Raw genomic sequence first — 19,380 nt, forward strand, 5'->3', positions numbered from 1 at the left:
ACATATTTAGAGAGCAATTTTTATTGCTTGCAACATGACAACGTACTTGAAGGATCTTACTCAATCCATAGGTAGGTATGGTGGACTCTCATGGCAAAAACTGGGTTTAAGGATATTTGGAAGCACAAGTAGTATCTCTACTTGGTGCAAGGAATTTTGGCTAGCATGAGGGGGAAAGGCAAGCTCAACATGTTTGAATGATCCATGACAATATACTTTAACTGAGATGTGGGAAAACATAACCCATTATGTTGTCTTCCTTGTCCAACATCAACTCTTTAGCATGTAATACTTAATGAGTGCTCACAATTATAAAAGATGTCTAGGATAGTATATTTATATGTGAAATCTCTCGTCCTTCAATATTCTTTCATGAATTGTTCAAATGACCAATACAATGCTTGCTAACCTTCAATAAATTTACAACCTCTACTTCTTAGATGTGAAGTCATTACTCCCCATGGGATAAGCAAATGAAACATATATAATTTCAGATTTATGGCATTCAACTCATTCAACCATTTACTCATAGGATATAAGTGAAGCACACGAGTAAATGACAAACTACTCCAACAAGATATAAGTGAAGATCAATGAGTAGTTAAATAATTATGTAACTATGTGAAGACTCTCTCTCATTTAAGAATTTCAGATCTTGGTATTTTATTCAAACAATAAGCAAAACAAAATAAAATGACATTGCAAGGATAGCACAACTCATGTTAAGAAGCAAAAACTTAGGTTCAACCGATACTAACCGATAATTGTTGAAGAAGAAAGGTGGGATGCCTACCGAGGCATCCCCAAGCTTAGATGCTTGAGACTTCTTGGAATATTATCTTGGGGGTGCCTTGGGCATCCCCAATCTTGAACTTTTGTGTATCCTTAATTCCTCTCATATCATGGTTTCTCTATTTCTCAAAAACTTCATCCACATAAAACTCAACAAGAACTCGTGAGATAAGTTAGTATAAACCAATGCAAAAACTTATCATTTTCTACTGTAAAAAATCACTAAAATTATTAATCAACATTGCATACTAAATGTCTCTGCATATTTAATACTCCTATCCTCAAATAGAATCATTAAACAAGCAAACATACGCAAACAATGCAAACATAACAGCAATCTGCCAAAACAGTATAGTCTGTAAAGAATGCAAGAGTATCAATACTTCCCTAACTCCAAAAATTATGAGAAAAATACTACACTGTAGAAAATTTACCAGAGCTCAATATGCAAAAGGTTTCAACATTATATCATGCTATGGCTTTTCTAGGGAATTTTTACAACAGCGGTAAACTTTCTGTTTTCAAACAGCAACATGTATACTTGCAAAATAAGCATGGTAACGGCTATCCTTGACATTTTTATTGAAAATAAAGATGCAAAACATTATTCTAAATAACAGCAAGCAAAACAAAAGAAAATAACATGACGCTCCAAGCAAAACACATATCATGTGGTGAATAAAAATATAGCTCCAAGTAAAATTACCGATGAACGAGGACGAAAGAGGGGATGCCTTCCGGGGCATCCCCAAGCTTAGGCTCTTGGTTGTCCTTGAATATTACCTTGGGTTGCCTTGGGAATCCCCAAGATTAGGCTCTTGCCACTCCTTATTCCATAGTCCATCAAATCTTTACCCAAAACTTGAAAACTTCACAACACAAAACTCAACAGAAAAATCGTAAGCTCCGTTAGTATAAGAAAATAAAACCACCACTTAGGTACTGTAATGAACTCATTCTAAATTAATATTGGTGCAATATCTACTGTATTCCAACTTCTCTATGGTTCATACCCTCCGATACTACTCATAGATTCATCAAAATAAGCAAACAACACATAGAAAACAGAACAGTCTGTAGTAATCTGTATCAAACGTATACTTATGGAACTACAAAAATTCTACAAAATTAGGAAGTCCTAAGAAATTCGTGTACCAATCCAGAGAAAAAATAATCAGATCAGAAGCACGTTCCTGTGAATTAGGAAAACAAATTTACTGGGTGCAGAAGTTTCTGATTTTCAGCAGGATCAACACAACTATCACTGTAAGCTATCCTAAAGGTCTTACTTGGAACTTTATTGAAAAAAAGCTATAAAATATGATTACTACAGTAGCATAATAATGTGGACACACAAAAACAGTAAAGGTAAATATTGGGTTGTCTCCCAACAAGCGCTTTTCTTTAATGCCTTTCTAGCTAGGCATGATGATGACAATGATGCTCACATAAAAGATAAGAATTGAAACATAACGGGAGCATCATGAAGCATATGACTAGCACAGTTAAGCCTAAACCACTTCCTATGCATAGGGATTTTGTGAGCAAACAACTTATGGGAACAATAATCAACTATCATAGGAAGGCAAAACAAGCATAGCTTCAAGATTTTAAGCACATAGAGAGGAAACTTGATATTATTGCAGTTCCTACAAGCATATGTTCCTCCCTCATAATAATTTTCAGTAGAATCATGAATGAATTCAACAATATAACCAGCACCTAAAGCATTCTTTTCATGATCTACTTGCATAGAAAATTTACTACTCTCCACATAAGCAAAATTCTTCTCGTGAATAGTAGTGGGAGCAAACTCAACAAAATGTGAGGCATAATCCAATTGAAAACTAAAATCATGATGACAAGTTTCATGGTTATCATTATTCCTAATAGCATACAAGTCATCACAATAATCATCATAGATAGCAACTTTGTTCTCATCATAATCGATTGAAACCTCTTCCAAGATAGTGGAATCATCACTAAATAAAGTCACGACCTCTCCAAATCCACTTTCATAAATATAATCATCATAAATAGGAGGCATGCTTTCATCATAATAAATATTCTCATCAAAACTTTGGGGACTAAAATATCATATTCATCAAACATAGCTTCCCCAAGCTTGTGGGTTTGCATATCATTAGCATTATGGATATTCAAGGAATTCATACTAACAACATTGCAATCATGCTCATCATTCAAAGATTTAGTGCCAAGCATTCTATGTAATTCTTCTTCTAGCACTTGAGCACAATTTTCCTTTTCATCATACTTATGAAAGATATTAAAAAGATGAAGTGTAAGAGGCAAACTCAAATATTTTTTTTTGTAGTTTTCTTTTATAAACTAAACTAGTGATAAAACAAGAAACAAAAAGATTCAATTGCAAGATCTAAAGATATACCTTCAAGCACTCACCTCCCCGGCAACGGCGCCAGAAAAGAGCTTGATGTCGACTACACAACCTTCTTCTTGTAGACGTTGTTGGGCCTCCAAGTGCAGATGTTTGTAGGACAGTAGCAAATTTCCCTCGAGTGGATGACCTAAGGTTTATCAATCCGTAGGAGGCATAGGATGAAGATGGTCTCTTTCAAACAACCCTGCAACCAAATAACAAAGAGTCTCTTGTGTCCCCAACACACCCAATACAATGGTAAATCGTATAGGTGCACTAGTTCGGCGAAGAGATGGTGATACAAGTGCAATATGGATGGTAGATAAAGGTTTTTGTAATCTGAAAATATAAAAACAGCAAGGTAACTAATGATAAAAGTGAGCGTAAACAGTATTGCAATGGTTCATACTTTCACTAGTGCAAGTTCTCTCAACAATAATAACATAATTGGATCATATAACTATCCCTCAACATGCAACAAAGAGTCACTCCAAAGCCACTAATAGCGGAGAACAAACGAAGAGATTATGGTAGGGTACGAAACCACCTCAAAGTTATCCTTTCTGTTCTATCTATTCAAGAGTCCGTAGTAAAATAACATGAAGCTATTCTTTCCGTTCAATCTATCATAGAGTTCATACTAGAATAACACCTTAAGACACAAATCAACCAAAACCCTAATGTCACCTAGATACTCCATTGTCACCTCAAGTATCCGTGGGCATGATTATACGATATGCATCACACAATCTCAGATTCATCTATTCAACCAACACAAAGTACTTCAAAGAGTGCCCCAAAGTTTCTACCGGAGAGTCAAGACGAAAATGTGTGCCAACCCCCATGCATAGATTCATGGGCGGAACCCGCAAGTTGATCACCAAAACATACATCAAGTGGATCACGTGATATCCCATTGTCACCACAGATAAGCACGGCAAGACATACATCAAGTGTTCTCAAATCCTTAAAGACTAAATCCGACAAGATAATTTCAAGAGGAAAACTCAATTCATCACAAGGGAGGGGAGGGGGAGAAACATCATAAGATCCAACTATAATAGCAAAGCTCACGAGACATCAAGATCGTGCCATAGAGAGAACACGGAAGAGAGAGAGAGAGAGAGAGAGAGAGAGATCAAACACATAGCTACTGGTACATACCCTCAGCCCCGAGGGTGAACTACTCCCTCCTGATGTCATGGAGAGCGCCGGGATGATGAAGATGGCCACCGGTGAGGGATCCCCCCTCCGGCAGGGTGCCAGAACGGGCTCCCGAGAGGTTTTTGGTGGGTACAGAGGCTTGCGGCGGCGGAACTCCCGATCTATTGTTCGCTTCAATGGTTTTAGGGTATATGGACTTATATAGGTGAAAGATGTCGGTCGGGAGAGCCACGAGGGGCCCACGAGGGTGGAGGGCGCGCCCAGGGGGGTGGGCACGCCCCCCTATCTCGTGGCCTCCTCGAAGCTTCCCTGACTTGTACTCCAAGTTCTCCGGATTGCTTCTGTTCCAAAAATAAGTTTCCCAAAGGTTTCATTCCGTTTGGACCCCGTTTGATATTCCTGTTTTTCAAAACACTTCTTCGAAACACTGAAATAGGCAAGAAAACAGCAATATGGGCTGGGCCTCTGGTTAATAGGTTAGTCCCAAAAATAATATAAAAGTGTATAATAAAGCCCATAAACATCCAAAACAAATAATAATATAGCATGAATGCCTCATAAATTATAGATACGTTGGAGACGTATCAAGCCCATATCACTTAGTGGGGGTGTCCACAACCCTTTTCGATGACCCGATGGCTACCCGGTGCATCCCGAAACCCTTCTGATGTCCTAATACCATCGTCCTATATATCAATATTTACCTCTCGACCATTTCGAGATGCCTCGTCATGTCTGTGATCTCATCCGAGACTCCAAACAACATTCGGTCACCAAATCATATAACTCATATAACACTATATCGTCAACGAACGTTAAGCGTGCGGACCCCACGGGTTCGAGAACTATGTAGACATGACCGAGACACCTCTCCGGTCAATAACCAATAGCGGAACCTGGATGCCCATATTGGCTCCTACATATTCTACGAAGATATTTATCGGTCGAACCATTGTGACAATATACGTAATTCCCTTTGTCCATCGGTATGTTACTTGCCCGAGATTCGATCGTCGGTATCTTCATACCTAGTTCAATCTCGTTACCGGCAAGTCTCTTTACTCGTTCCGTAATACATCACCTCGTGACTAACTCCTTAGTCATTTTCTTGCAAGCTAATGATGTGTATTACCGAGAGGGCCTAGAGATACCTCTCCGATACTCGGAGTGACAAATCCTAATGTCGATCTATGCCAACTCAACAAACACCTTCGGAGATATCTGTAGAGCATCTTTATGATCACCCAAATACGTTGTGATGTTTGATAGCACACAAGGTATTCCTCCGATATCTGGGAGTTGCATAATCTCATAGTCGAAGGAATATGTATTTGACATCAAGAAAGCAATAGCAATAAACTGAACAATCAATATGCTAAGCTAACGTATGAGTCTTGCCCATCACATCATTCTCCTAATGATGAGATCCCATTATCAAATGACAACACATGTCTATGGTTAGGAAACCTTAACCATCTTTGATCAACGAGCTAGTCTAGTAGAGGCTTACTAGGGACATGGTATTTGTTTATATATTCACACATGTATTTAAGTTTCTGATCAATACAATTCTAGCATGAATAATAAACCTTTACCATGAATAAGGAAGGCGCGCCTAGGTACCTTGTGGGCCCCTTGTTTATCCGGTTGACCTAATTTCAGCTCTACAATTCTCTCAAATTCGTAGACCAACAGAGAGCCACCCAAAATACTTTTTTTGCTGCCACTAGCCTATGTTCTTGCGAGATCCCATCTGGAGGTCTTTCCCAGTACTCTGTCGAAGGGGGAATCGACCAGGAGGGCTTCTACATCAACCTTGCTGCCCTTCTGATGATTTGTGAGTAGTTTACCATAGACCTACGGGTCCATAACTAGTAGCTAGATGGCTTCTTCTCTCTCTTTGTTCTTTAATACAATATTCTCCTTGATGTTTTGGAGAACTATTCGATGTAATCTTCTTTTGCAGTGTGTTTGTTAGGATCCGATGAACTGTGGGTTATGATAAGATTATCCATGAATATTATTTGAGTCTTCTCTGAACTCTTTTATGCATGATTGTTATAACTTTGTATTCTCTCTGATCTACCTGTTTGGTTTGGCCAACTAGACTGATTTATCTTGCAATGGAGAGGTGGCTTGTGATGGGTTCAATCTTTCGGTGCTCTATATCCCAGTGACAAAGTAGGGGACAAGACACGTATTTCTACCGTTACCATTAAGGATAAAATGACAGGGTTTATTCATATTGATTGAGTTTACTTTGTCTACATCATCTCATCTTGCTTAAGGCGTTACTCCTTGACGAAGCGCCGGGGCGGTGGCGAGCGGCACTCCTCCTTCGCGACTTGTCGGGGCGGTGGCAAGAGCCACTCCTCCTTGACGCACCGGGGTGGAGGCGAGAGCCGCTCTTCCCTCACGCGTCGTCCGATTTGGACACCGCGGCTGCGTGGTGGCGGAGACCGTGGAGGGGATGCCGGCTCCGGCTTCACGGGAAGGAGAGCCTCCAGTGGTGGAGCCAGGCCATTGGTGTGGAAGACGGAGGATCGGGTCCATCTGCTCTTCGAAATTCGTGTCGATGCTGGCGTAGACCTGGCCCGGCACTGCCGGCGCGGACTACTGCGGCGGCTGCTGGTCCTCTTCGTCGCCGGAGGAGATGATGATCTCCGCCCATGTCGAGTCGCCGCCAGCCGGTGAGGATGACGGCCCTGGAATTCGAGGGCAGGGTCGCCACGATCCGCCAGATCCCGTCCCAGAACCGCTTGCCGGTGCTGACACCAAGGACTTGCCCATCGCTGGAGATGTGGAGGGGGGATGAAGAGGAGGATGCGATGTGGACAGCGCAGAGCGCAACTTAAATCGCCGCGGCCAGGCCATGCAAAGGGTCAGTCGGCTGCCTCAATGCGGCACAACAGCTGGAGTTAGTTCCTCGGGAACCTACATCCGCATTGAAGCGGCGGCTGTCGAGAGTTTGCGCCGGTCAGCGCCATCCTCCATCCCTCCGGTCACATCGCGGCATCAATGCCGGCCTCCGCGTGCTCTGGGCTGGCCTGAATGCAGCGCGGTAAGCAGCGTGTGCATCAGAAGGAAAGCGCGGGAGGGTCGAATGACGGGATTTGGCGGGTCAGGTCGGTCAGAAGCGGGCGTGGGATCGGTTCGAACTCCCGCAAACCACCCCCACGGTTGTCTCTGATTTACGGAAGAAAACGCGCCTCGGACCAATACAGGACCGTGTTGGATGACTTTCGCGGTCCAGACAGCGCGGGCCGGAGGGATGCAGGAGGTTTACGGGTCCGCCTTAAAGATGCCCTAACCCTCTGTTTCACAACAAAATTTTCTAGCAATGGCAGTTATGCTAAGTTGCTAACAACCTAATAAACAGATGGCAGATCTCAGTCAACTTGCTTGGTGAGCTCGTCAGCGTCGATGCTGTCAACAGTGGTCACTTGTGCTGCATCGGTAAAGATATTTTCGCTTGCACAGCTTGAGAAGGCTACCGATGGTTTTATTTCAAGAAGAGTTTTGTTTGAAGGTGGTTTTGGACGTGTTTATCACGGGAGCATGGATGGTGGTCTCGTAGTTAAAACGCTCACAAGAGAGGACATGAGTGGTGACCGTGAGTTCATTGCGGAGGTGGAAATGCTCAGTCGATTGCACCATCTTAAGAGCGTCTATTACCCGCATAAAATGAAAAAGTAAGAGCGTCTACAACCACAACGCTCATAAACCAGCCTCCAAAATCCGTGAATGCGCCTGAACGCGTCCGCGGACAATGATCAGTGGGGTCTTGAATTTTGGTATTTGCAACAACAATCTTATTTCTAAAACATCATATCCATGCAAACACATGCACATCGATTATTTTGACCAAACATAGTTGAATGCACATAAATACAAATTGTCCATACTTAATAGTACATAATTTAAATATAGCTCGGACATAAATATTGTTCATAGTGCATGATTGATAAACTAAAAACAAAATTTACTGATTTTCAGTGTGGACCCACATATGGTCCACAAGATCATTCAGAAGTTGCGTATGCACCTGTTGATCTCGCAGTTGTCAATCTATCTGTAGAAAGTTGGCAATGCTCTCTGTCTCTTGTTCTGGGAGGCGGACTTGAACACATGGCTTCTTGTAATCATGTGTGCGCTGCCCCTTCACCCTCACCCTCGACAATCATTTTGTGCAAGATTACACAACATGTCATGAGCTGTCAAAGTGTCTCTGGTTCTCAAATCATCGCAACTCCATGAACAATACCCAAACGAGCTTGGAGCATTTCAAATGCCCTCTCCACATCCTTCCTAGCTACCTCTTGCATGTTGTAAAGCGGGTTTATTTGTTGCCTTGGGAATCAGATATGGTCTTCACAAACGTAGCTCACTGAGAATTGATACCATCGGTAAGATAGTATCCCATGGTGTAGTTGTGTCTGTTGATGGTATAGTTGCACAGCAGAGCTTCCCCATAACAGAGTCTCTTGAACAAAGGAGATCGTTCGAGCTCATTGATGTCATTGCATGATCCTGGTGTGCATGGCATGAAGTCTATCTAGAGTAGAACGTGTTCTGTACCTGGCTCTACCCAGCATAATCGTCAAGAGTAGCTCAAGTATCCAGACAATATTATGTCAATGCATAGGTTGCGTCAGAAACATGCCAATGGGAATCCAGACTCTCTGAGAATGCCTTAATCCTATGTAAGTTCCACTTGCTACTCGTGCTATTGTTTTTACTACTTTTTGTGTTATTTACTTTCAGTTCGCTCTTCACCGAAAATAATCATATTTCCGCCCTCACTTTATTTGGAGTCTACAATTACTTGCAGGCACAAATCCATAATTCATTACAAGTGGCAACACCTACTCCGTGCTCGCTGTGGGATGATACTCTTACTTCGAATAGGATACAACTAAACCTTGTGCACTTGTAGGCTATCATGAAGAATTCATCTTTTGTGGAGTGTGCGGTAGATCCATATATAGACCGTAGTTATCTTGAAGTGGGAGTTAGAGTTAAGGACGATGGCATCCGCCGAAAGACAAAACTTAGAGGTGACAACATTGGAGATCTGAATAGAATTACCGTCCCAAAGCATTAAGGACCCCGCCACGGGCTGGTAGCCAACATTTGGGCAAAATGTTTTAGCCCGTGGCCGCCAAGATAAGATGCGGTAAAGCAGTTGATGTCTTCAAGCTTAGTCTTTGGAGGCAAACAATTTGGCATGTAGTTGCAACAATTGTTTCGTGTACAACAGCACATCGATCTGGGCAGTTTAGGCCCCTCACATTCCAACACAGAAAGTTAATTGTCTGCTCATTGAATAGTCATACACCCTTGATCACGGTGGCTGAATGCCAACAAAGAAAACAAGCAGTACAAGGTGCAACCACAACTACAACCATCCTTGCAAACCCAAACTAGGTGCACTAGGATTGCTAGATGGCTCAATGATTGAATTGTTTTGCTTGAAAATAGGAAAATAGAAGAAGACAAGAGTGGGTGGTAAGAATGCTCAATTAGAAAACCAATGATGTGTTTCACACTGTTCAGGGATGGAGTTTTTCGTGTGCTCAAGAAACAATGAAGGTCTATTTGAAGATGATACAGGACGATACTTTTGGTCCTTGTTTCTTACTTCTATGTCTATGATTGCTTGTATCTGCATTGGTAATTCCCCGAAGAGGAGAGGATGATGCAGCGCAACAACAACAAGCATTTCCATCAGTTATGAAACCAAGGTTATCAATCCAGTAGGAGAACCAAGCAACACTATGTAAACAACACCTGCACACAACGAACAAATACTTGCAATGCAACGCGTAAAAGAGGTTGTCAATCCCTCCTCGGTATCGAAATAGATTAAATTGTATGAGATTGCATAAATAGATCTAGCAAAAACACAAAATAAATTAAATAAAGAAAAAGTGCAACAAGGTATTTTTGATTTTAATATGATAGAAAATAGACCCGGGGGCCGTAGATTGCACTAGAGGCTTCTATCAAGAAAATAGCATATGGTGGATAAACAAATTACTGTTGGGCAATTGACAGAAGAGAAAATAATTATGACGATATCCAAGGCAATGATCATGTATATAGGCATCACGTCCAAGATTAGTAGACCGACTCCTACCTGCATGTACTACTATTACTCTACAGATCGACTGCTATCCAGCATGCATCTAGTGTATTACGTTCATGGAAAAAAAGGAGTAATGCAATAAGAACGATGACATGATGTAGACAAGATCTATTCATGTTGGAATAGACCCATCTTTTCATCCTTAATGGCAATGATACATGCGTGTGGTGTCTCCTTATGTCACTGAGATTGAGCACCGCAAGATTGAACCCATCACAAAGCACCTCTTCCCATGGCAAGAAAAACCATTCTAGTTGGCCAAACCAAACCAAAGTTTCGAAGAGAAATACGAGGCTATAACAATCATGCATAAAAGAGTTCAACAAAGACACAAATAATATTCATGGATAGATCTGATCATAAACTCACAATTCATCGGATCCCAACAAACACACCGCAAAAGGTCATTACATCAAATAGATCTCCAAGAACATTGTATTGAAGATCAAAAAGAGAGAAGAAGCCATCTAGCTACTGCCTATGGAGCCGCAGGTCTGTGATAAACTACTCACGCATCATCGGAGGGGCAAGGGTGATGATGAAGAACCCCTCCGTGATCGTTGACCCCTCCGGCAGAGTGCCGAAAAAAGCCTCTAGATTGGATCTCGTGGTTCTGAAACTTGCGGTGGCTGGAATTGTGTTTCATCGACTCCCCTAGGATTTTGGGGATTTTAGAGTATTTATAGAGGCAGTGGTCGGTGGAGGGGGTGTTTGTCGGCTCCACTGCCCACCAGGCATGCCCTGGTGCCTAGTGGGCCCCACAGGCCCCCTCCGGTGCACTTCTTGGGCCTCCAGGGTGTCTTCTGTCCAGAAAAAATCTCCACAGTGTTTCGTGGCATTTGGACTTCGTTTGGTATTGATATTCTGCAAAGTATAAAACAAGCAGAAAACAACAACTGACACTAGGCATTATGTCAATAGGTTAGTCCCAAAAAATGATATAAAGTTGCTAGTAAATGAGTATAAAACATCCAAGAATAATACTTTAATAGCATGAAACAATAAAAAAATTATAGATATGTTGGAGACGTATCAGTCTATTCTTGATACTGAAACCTATAATAGTGTGATGTGTTGTAAAAGCAATGTTTCAAATGTTGCTTCCATCGTCCTGGGCGCCTGCTGATGATACGTTGAGCCTGGTGGTTCTTCAACTTGATATAGTTTAGGCGATCTAGGTTATTTATCATGGAGTTGCTTTTCTTTTTTGTTTAGTAGATGTAAAAAGACATTATGATACAGTGACAGTTAGAGCATCTATAGCCGCGCATCTCAAACCTCCCTAAAATGATCGGGCAGACGACCCGGTCACTAACCGGTTAAAAAAACCTGACCCAGACGGGGCCCTCAAACGAGCCTCAAAGGCACGGGCTGATCGACACCCCTCATATCCACACAAATCTAGGGCGGATATGAAGAGTCCCGGGCGCGACCAGGCATGTCCGCCACGTCGGACCCCTGACACCCTGCCCCCTCCACAAATTGCACCAAATCCGCAAACCCGCTGCCCTCCTCCCGCATCCCTCCACCAATTCCCATGTTCGAGCCCTCGCCATCGGCCACGATTGCTCCCCATCCACCACCCTAGATGTCGTCCAGCCCGCCCCCACCCTGCGACAGATGCTGCATCGGCATCGTTCCTCAGTGTCCCATCCTTAGGTACATAGTGCAAGCCGGAGAATATCGCCTGAAGGGACCGGCAATGGAGGCAGCGAGAGATGGGAGCGGCATCGCAGGGAGCGGATGCGGACCTCGAGGAGCAGTTGTCCCTCCCGCTGCGTTGGTACTCCGCACCCTGTCCATCCAGCCGCCAACAAGGATCATGCCGTCGGACCAGGTTGGGATAGAGGAGGATCCGACGGCCAGTTGGGTCATTCCAGAGAGTGTTCCGCCAAAGTAGGTACCATCCGTGGATGTCTGGCAGTCACCGCATCTCGTTCAGGCACGGACAAGAACGGGCATCAACGGCGCCCGGGCTGCCCGCGACCCTTGATTTGAACTTGGGGCAACATCAAATCCACATCCGAGAAAGAAGAAGAAGAAACTAAAGATGACAAAGGCAAGATGTCCGGCATTCTCATTTTCGAAGATATCTTCTTGGTTAATCCTTGGTTGGCCACACCAATGGATCCCATATGCAGTATAAAGCAAAAGGAGAATAAGTTTTGGGAGAAGATTTCGAAGGAGTATCATGAAAAAAATGTGGAGTCGCATCCTATCGTCACCAACAACAATGTGTCATCTCTCCAACATCTATGGGGGGGGGGGTCATTGAAGGGGAACTGAACAAGTACGTCAGATACTATTCACAAGTGCTTGGCCGCCCTCAAAGTGGGATGGAGTGGCAACTCACATAAGCTAAATTACTTCACCTTGTCATTATTTGCATATTCTTGTTTTATGTTGCATTCTCATTGTCATACATATTTAATTTTTGCTAGACGGTGCTGGCCACTATGTATCAAGAAAAGCAGAAGAAGTCTTTGGTTTCAGCCATTGTTGGGTGATATTGAATGGCAAGGAAACGTGAACACAACTTGTGGCTGATCTTAAGGCCGGCAAGAAGAGGAATGGCGGCTCAAGATCCCACCAATCAATCGGGTTAGATGAAGAAGAGGAAAATATTGTAGGGTAGAATGGAAGAGCCACCATGCTAAAGGATAACCAGGAAGTAACGAGAAACAAGTGGGAGAAAGTGAGGGCCTCCCGTGACGTTGCGGCTACAAAAATGTCCACCACATGGATGTGCATTTTTTTTCTTCTAGAGAGAACAAGAAAGATGGGAGGTACAAGCTCATGTTGGATGCACAAAACGAGAAGATGGATTGGGATCGAGAGAGGGCGAATAAGAAGCTGCAAATTGAGAGGGAGAAGATCGAGTTGGAAAATAAAGAGGCGGCGATCAAGTGAGAGCTCAAGAAGGCTAATACATTTGAAGAAGAGGTTGCAAATCGCATGAGGCGCGAAGGATGCCAAGATAATGTTGACGGACAAAAGCCTCTTGGATGAGCTTGCAAAAAAGTGACTTGTAGGGATGAGAAGGAGATTAATGAATGTAGGGAGTACGAGGCGGCGAGGGCAGCTATTGCAGTAGCGAAAGAGGAGGCAAAGACGCAGGCGGAGAAAGAGGCAAGTATGGTCGCGGAGCAGGCGGCATGGATGGCGTCCGCCGAGTGATCCGTCACACTCGGGCCTTGATTTCATTCTAACATGTCCAGATCGTTGAACTATATTTGTTTTGCTTTGTCGTATTTGTTTCGAACTATTGTATTGTGATAAATTTGTATCATTTGATCGACGTACATGGATTGCATAGGATTGAGGATCCACATTTAAGATTTAAAAGTTAAGATGTGTGTATGTACGACAGGTCAAATGAGAGACTGCCTGGCGCTGTCCGTCAACGTGCCCGGATACATTCACGGGCGTACAGGGGTCTGGATTCGGTAAGTCTGGCTGTAGATGTTCCTAACAAATATGTAATTTGTACCCGAAAAAAAATGTAATTTGAATCGGACTCCACACGGGAAAAGCATTCGTGCGATTATCTGTGCTAGCACTGCATCGGGCCAAGCAAGGCATACAAGTACCAAGTCGGAGTGGAACGATTTATTTGATGGACAGTAGATGCGGTTGGGGTAGCAGTCTACTCGTGGTCTTCCCTCGTCAACATATTTTTTTTACCTTTGACCGGCTGCGTGCACTACAGTGTCCAGAGAGACCAGAACAGATCGACCAAGCCAAGCACGCGCGACCTTGGATTGGAGCATCGACCCAGCCGCTGCCTTGTAGGCCCGCCACACCACGACCCCATAGACAGAGAGGAGTGTGCAGATAGCAACGGAAACAATGGAAGCAGGTAGAGCGGGTGCTACAGTGCGTCGGGAGCGTGCGCCCCGATGACCCCTACAAAAACCCCCTCCTCCTCTCCTCGGCTTCTCCCCACCTTTCCCCTCTCTCTCGCTCCCTAAATCCAAATCCCTAGCGAAGGATGGTGGCGTTCGCTGTGGTGCCAGCCCTCCGCCGTGGACGCGGGCCGGCGGCGGCGGCCATGGCGCTCGGCCGCCGCAGGCTGGCCGGTGCCGACCCGTCCCATGCACCGTGAGTTCTTCCAAATCCCCCTCCCCCCCAAGTCTGCTGCTACCGCTTAGTCTCGCATCATAAGCTGCGTGTTTCTTCTTCCTGCATTGGAACGATCTTCGATCTTCTTGACGGAAAAAGAAGGATCTCTAGTCTCCCATGCTTTGCGACTGCTCTCCCCGTCGATGCGCAAAATAAAACTTTTATTTTTATTCGGGCGGATGTGCTGACCCGCCATGCTGTTTCTTGTCCATGAAAAAATAAAACCATTCTTTTCTTCCGAGTACTCGCTGATGCGACCTCCCGTGCTTGCGCAGGACGAGGCGCTGGTTCGCGAGCGTGGGCGGGAACGGGGGTGGAGGTCCGGTCGCCAACAGCAGCGGGAAAGGGACTGGAGGGCCTGGCGCCGGCATGGGGGCTGCCCCCTCCTGGACTGGCTGCACGGGCGCATGCGCCAAGGAGGTGCTGGATCTCCGGGCAGAGATGCTGTGGAGCAACCATCAAATCTGGATGCGCATCGACAACCTGGCTCAAGAAAACGGGGCACTGCGCTCCCTGATAGTGTTTGGTTTGATGCAATCTACTGACAAATGTTCACGCTTTAAACCTTGAGAACGCAGGAAGAACGAGGTCAACGCCAAGACAAGGCTGATGGACCTGACTTACAAGCTGATCTACTCCGGTGTGGCGGCCAGCATTGGGACCGTCGTATACTACTTAACACCCGCGTTGGAGTACCTGTGGTATGAGATGTTGCATAAGCTTGCTGAGCGTGAGAGGGAGCAGGAGGAGGAGGCAGCACGCGCTGAGGCTGAGACAAACAAGCCACCGAAGGAGGAGGAGGGCAGCGGGACTAACAAGCCACCCAAGGAGGAGGAGGGCAGCGGGACTGACAAGCCACCCAATGAGGAGGAGGTCGGAGGGCCTAAGCAGTCACTGAAGGTGGAGGATGATGGAGGGGTGAATGCCAAATCACCCAAGGAGGAGGAGAAGCACGGCAAGGCAGCCGAGCCACCAAAGAAATGGGGCTTCTTTGGCTTGTGATGTGATCTACACTTTTGATGAGTAGACATTTGAACAATTTGTAGTAGTTAAGTGCAACCAGATCGTGTTTGTTTCATTTCAGTTGACATGATGGATGGGCTTTACTGCTTATAAAATTTCCAAGTATTGCAGACGCCGGGGGCTATGTACTCCTTCTCTAAAAGAGAGAGAACTATATGTACTATTATTTCTCAGTATTTTGATCTAAGGACTTCAAATCCTGCTTTTATTGGTTGTCATATCACACTTCATGCAGTACCATTTTTGTTTTTTCTTAAGTTCCTTAGTGTTGTATCTTTGCGTAATTTAATGGGTCGTACAATGGGAAAAATAAAATTAACTCCTGTGTACAGATTTTTTTTCCCCAGGGATCTCTCTAAACTTCCAGCAGGGAGATAGGAAAAGAAGAAGGCAATCACTTTTCATTGCTCCTGCTCAAGCCTGCTCCTGCTTGCTCCATGATTCTCCGGTTTGGGTATTTAATCCCTTTTGTGTCTTTGTTTCAGGATCTGGTGGTGATAATTACTTTGGATATATAGATATTAATTAGCTAAGATCTGTTGCCTGTTGGGATAAATTTTTTGCACCCACATGTAGTCAGGGTATGTGATTTACGTGTTGACCAGTTACATTGGTGCGGTGGTGCTAATCAGTTCAGCCTCTGAGTTGGATTGTGGACTATTTTCAGATATTGGTTCTAATGGCTGCATGCATGTTATAGAGCTAATAACTTTTGTTACTACATCACCATTGGTAAATTGTTACTCTAAATTTCTTGTGTTGAAGTTTCGAAATGTGTGCCTTTGTTTTTATGAATGTGTTGTGTGAGGTCTTTCTTGGCATCGCCATTATGATCCTTATTTCCTGTGCATGCATAAGAAATTGCTGTTACAGTATATATATTTAGGTGCGAATAAATTCTGTGCTTTGATTTCAGCCACCCTTTCTGAAAATGTTGTGCATTTTACCCTCATCTATGAGTTGTTCAGGCCTTCTACCTTGTTATATACTTATATGCTATTTATTGTGTTTTTCATTGCTAATAACTGATCTGCATATATTCTGTTTATTCATGGCTAACTACTACTCCCTCCGTCCCAAAATAAGTGTCTTCGATTCTAAATCATAAGCACTTATTTTCGGACGAAGGGAGTATATATGTATAATCTTTTATGTAACTATTGACATCCTCACCTCTGCTGTGATATAATCTCAGCTCTCAGCCGCTAGATTGTGTATGTAGTTGCCTCTCTCTTATGACACTCACCATATGCTTTATTTTTGTTAATGTTTCTCATTTTGTGTCGTTCTGTAATAAAACAGGGTGTTTACTCATAAACTGCCTGGAACAACAAGCCTTTCAACAAGAATGTTGCTTCAAGATGGAAGGATCTTTTCCTACAAGTTTTTTGTTGTTACCAAAAAGGCTACTTTCTGGGCTGTCGAGGTGAGCTGTATGATCTAAGCACTGGCAGAGGAGAGACCTTTATTTTGAATGTGACATGTCCTATCTAATGAAGTGACTTCTTTATTAACTTCTATGGAATCTGACTTTTCCGAAATTGTGCTTGCTCTGAATCCTCAAGTTTCATGGTTATCAGGAGAACAATGTGTTTTACCCAATATGTAGTTTCAAGGTCTTTTGGTTTATCCATACAACTGTACAATGATTCCACTTGGGGGAATTTGTCACTAGACGAGAGGACTAAACCATACTGGGATCCTTGTGTTGCAACCCCCTCTCATCCATGCCGAAAACTGAAAATTTGGGCAAAGGGGATTCGTATGGGGACAAACTGCTTAATGAGCTCATCTATTATCCTGGTAACCCTCATTAGTGGGAGCTCTAATGCTGAGAACCAGCAGTCTTTTCTGAACCTGAATTCCAGCTGTTCTTGTCACTCTCATTATTATTCTCATGCAACCAGTCAGCTGAGATTCCTTAGCTATGGAGTTGATGTTTGAGCCATATCCTTTTCACCACCCTGAGCACTAGTACACATTCTGGAGAATTGTTTTCCTCTTACCCTTGGGCAAGGGAAGGGTTTTCAATGGGCCGGGTGGTATTGTCATGAAGCGAGATTTCTGAATTTTTTATTTTTGAGTTGATTTCTGAATTTTCTGAAGCTGCAAGTTTTGTTTGTTTGAAGAACAGGCCAGGATTTCTGGGCACACGGTTCGCATCATGAAGATCGTGCGGTCCAGTATGAATCCAATACAGCAAAACCCTAAGACGCGGCATTTGTTCTCATCCCCAGTTTGTCATCCAATAGACCAATACTCTCTCCGATTTCCCACCCCATACTCTGTTTGTCCCAATTTATTTATCCTTTGGTTTTTGTTTTGTGTCAATCCTAATTCTCTAGGGCATGGCCTAGACCCAAAAGTTTTCATGTCCCCTAATCTGCAACCATGTCAGGCAGATGATTTGATTTCTATGGCCTCCTTGCCATGCATATCGCAACCACCTGTTTTGTGGCTTGCAAGTTGGTTTATGCTCATGTTCCCTTTTGTTACTATGCGTTTCTAACTACCTTCACGCTTGTACTGCATAGGCAAGGCAATGGACTAGACGGATTGGTGTGACATGGAGTGACTCGAGGCTCACTGGAACAAATGGTACAAAACTGTCACTGCCTTGATTCTTGCTTAATCTCACCCACCTTATTGTTTGTTCCACTTTGCCCACCTAGATAGTACAGGTTCCCTTGAGTTCTCCATGAAGCAGTCGACCGCTGACGCAGAAATGCTTCTGTCGCAACGTCGGTTCATCGACAAGTTCCTTGGCTGGTAACAGTTATCAGTTTGGGAGAAATACCACTACCCAGTTTGTTTATGCGTCTGTGCCTAGGCCATTTATACGACTGAAGTTGAAGGCCAGACTGGTGGCTCGTGTGGCTATATTGTTTCTCATGGGAGTATTATAACTCTGATCTTTTTTCCAGCAGAAAAAAAATACACATTTGAAGATTCACGGTGTTGCTTTTGTCATTACGCTATCTTTATTTTCTCGGGAAACTGCACTATCTTGACCATTAAAAAAAAACACTATCTTTACCCACGAACTCGTGACAATTGCAGTGGAAATGTGATGGAACTGGGCATGGCCGTTGGCATCGTATCCCCATAGTAGTGCCCCTGGTTCCATCTGTGGCCTCTTGATCTGCCTCGACATAACCGGCAAATGATACCTCCTTTTTAAACAATGAGCCGCCTCGTCGATTTTCATTAGAGAAACTAGCTACCACGATTGTCTTACAAACGAAACAAGCTAAGAGCTTAAAAGCAAAACAAAAGCACGACGAACAGGCTCGCTAAACATAAACAGCACAAACCAAAATATAACCAGCTAAACATAGGCACAACCACCACACAGCATTGGCAAGACAAATACCAGGGAATCACACCAGATCAAGGACCAAAATCCCAGGCGTCTGCGGCAAGGATCCCAGCCATGACATCTCGCATAAGCTTCTTCAAGCACTATCTTGATCCTGGAGCATACCGCTTCAGTTCTTCGCTCTGATTCTCTCTATAGGATACTCCAGCTGTTAAGATAGCGACATAGGCTAAAAACTACAGCAACTGGGGGCCATTAGGAAATTTTTAAAGTAAGGTTTAGTAACCCCCCTGTTACTACCAAGGCTCTCAAATTCTTTGGAATGACTGATCACCAGCCAGATCATAAACCCCATCAGACGGCCTACTCAGATCAAAAGCACATATCACAATCTGCCAAATGAGTTTTGGTAGA

General features: G+C 43.7%; 1 protein-coding gene across 1 annotated transcript; it reads left to right on the forward strand.

The window, feature by feature from the left end:
- Positions 1-14,462: 14,462 nt before the first annotated feature.
- LOC123135018 (uncharacterized) lies at positions 14,463-15,811 on the forward strand. The gene is made up of 2 exons (XM_044554150.1): positions 14,463-14,603; positions 14,900-15,811. Exons 1-2 carry the CDS (start codon positions 14,494-14,496, stop codon positions 15,192-15,194), a joined length of 405 nt encoding a protein of 134 aa, XP_044410085.1. The 5' UTR covers positions 14,463-14,493; the 3' UTR covers positions 15,195-15,811.
- The last annotated feature ends 3,569 nt before the right edge of the window (positions 15,812-19,380 follow it).

Source organism: Triticum aestivum, chromosome 6B (genome assembly GCF_018294505.1).
Source record: "Triticum aestivum cultivar Chinese Spring chromosome 6B, IWGSC CS RefSeq v2.1, whole genome shotgun sequence".
Taxonomy (NCBI): domain Eukaryota; kingdom Viridiplantae; phylum Streptophyta; class Magnoliopsida; order Poales; family Poaceae; genus Triticum; species Triticum aestivum.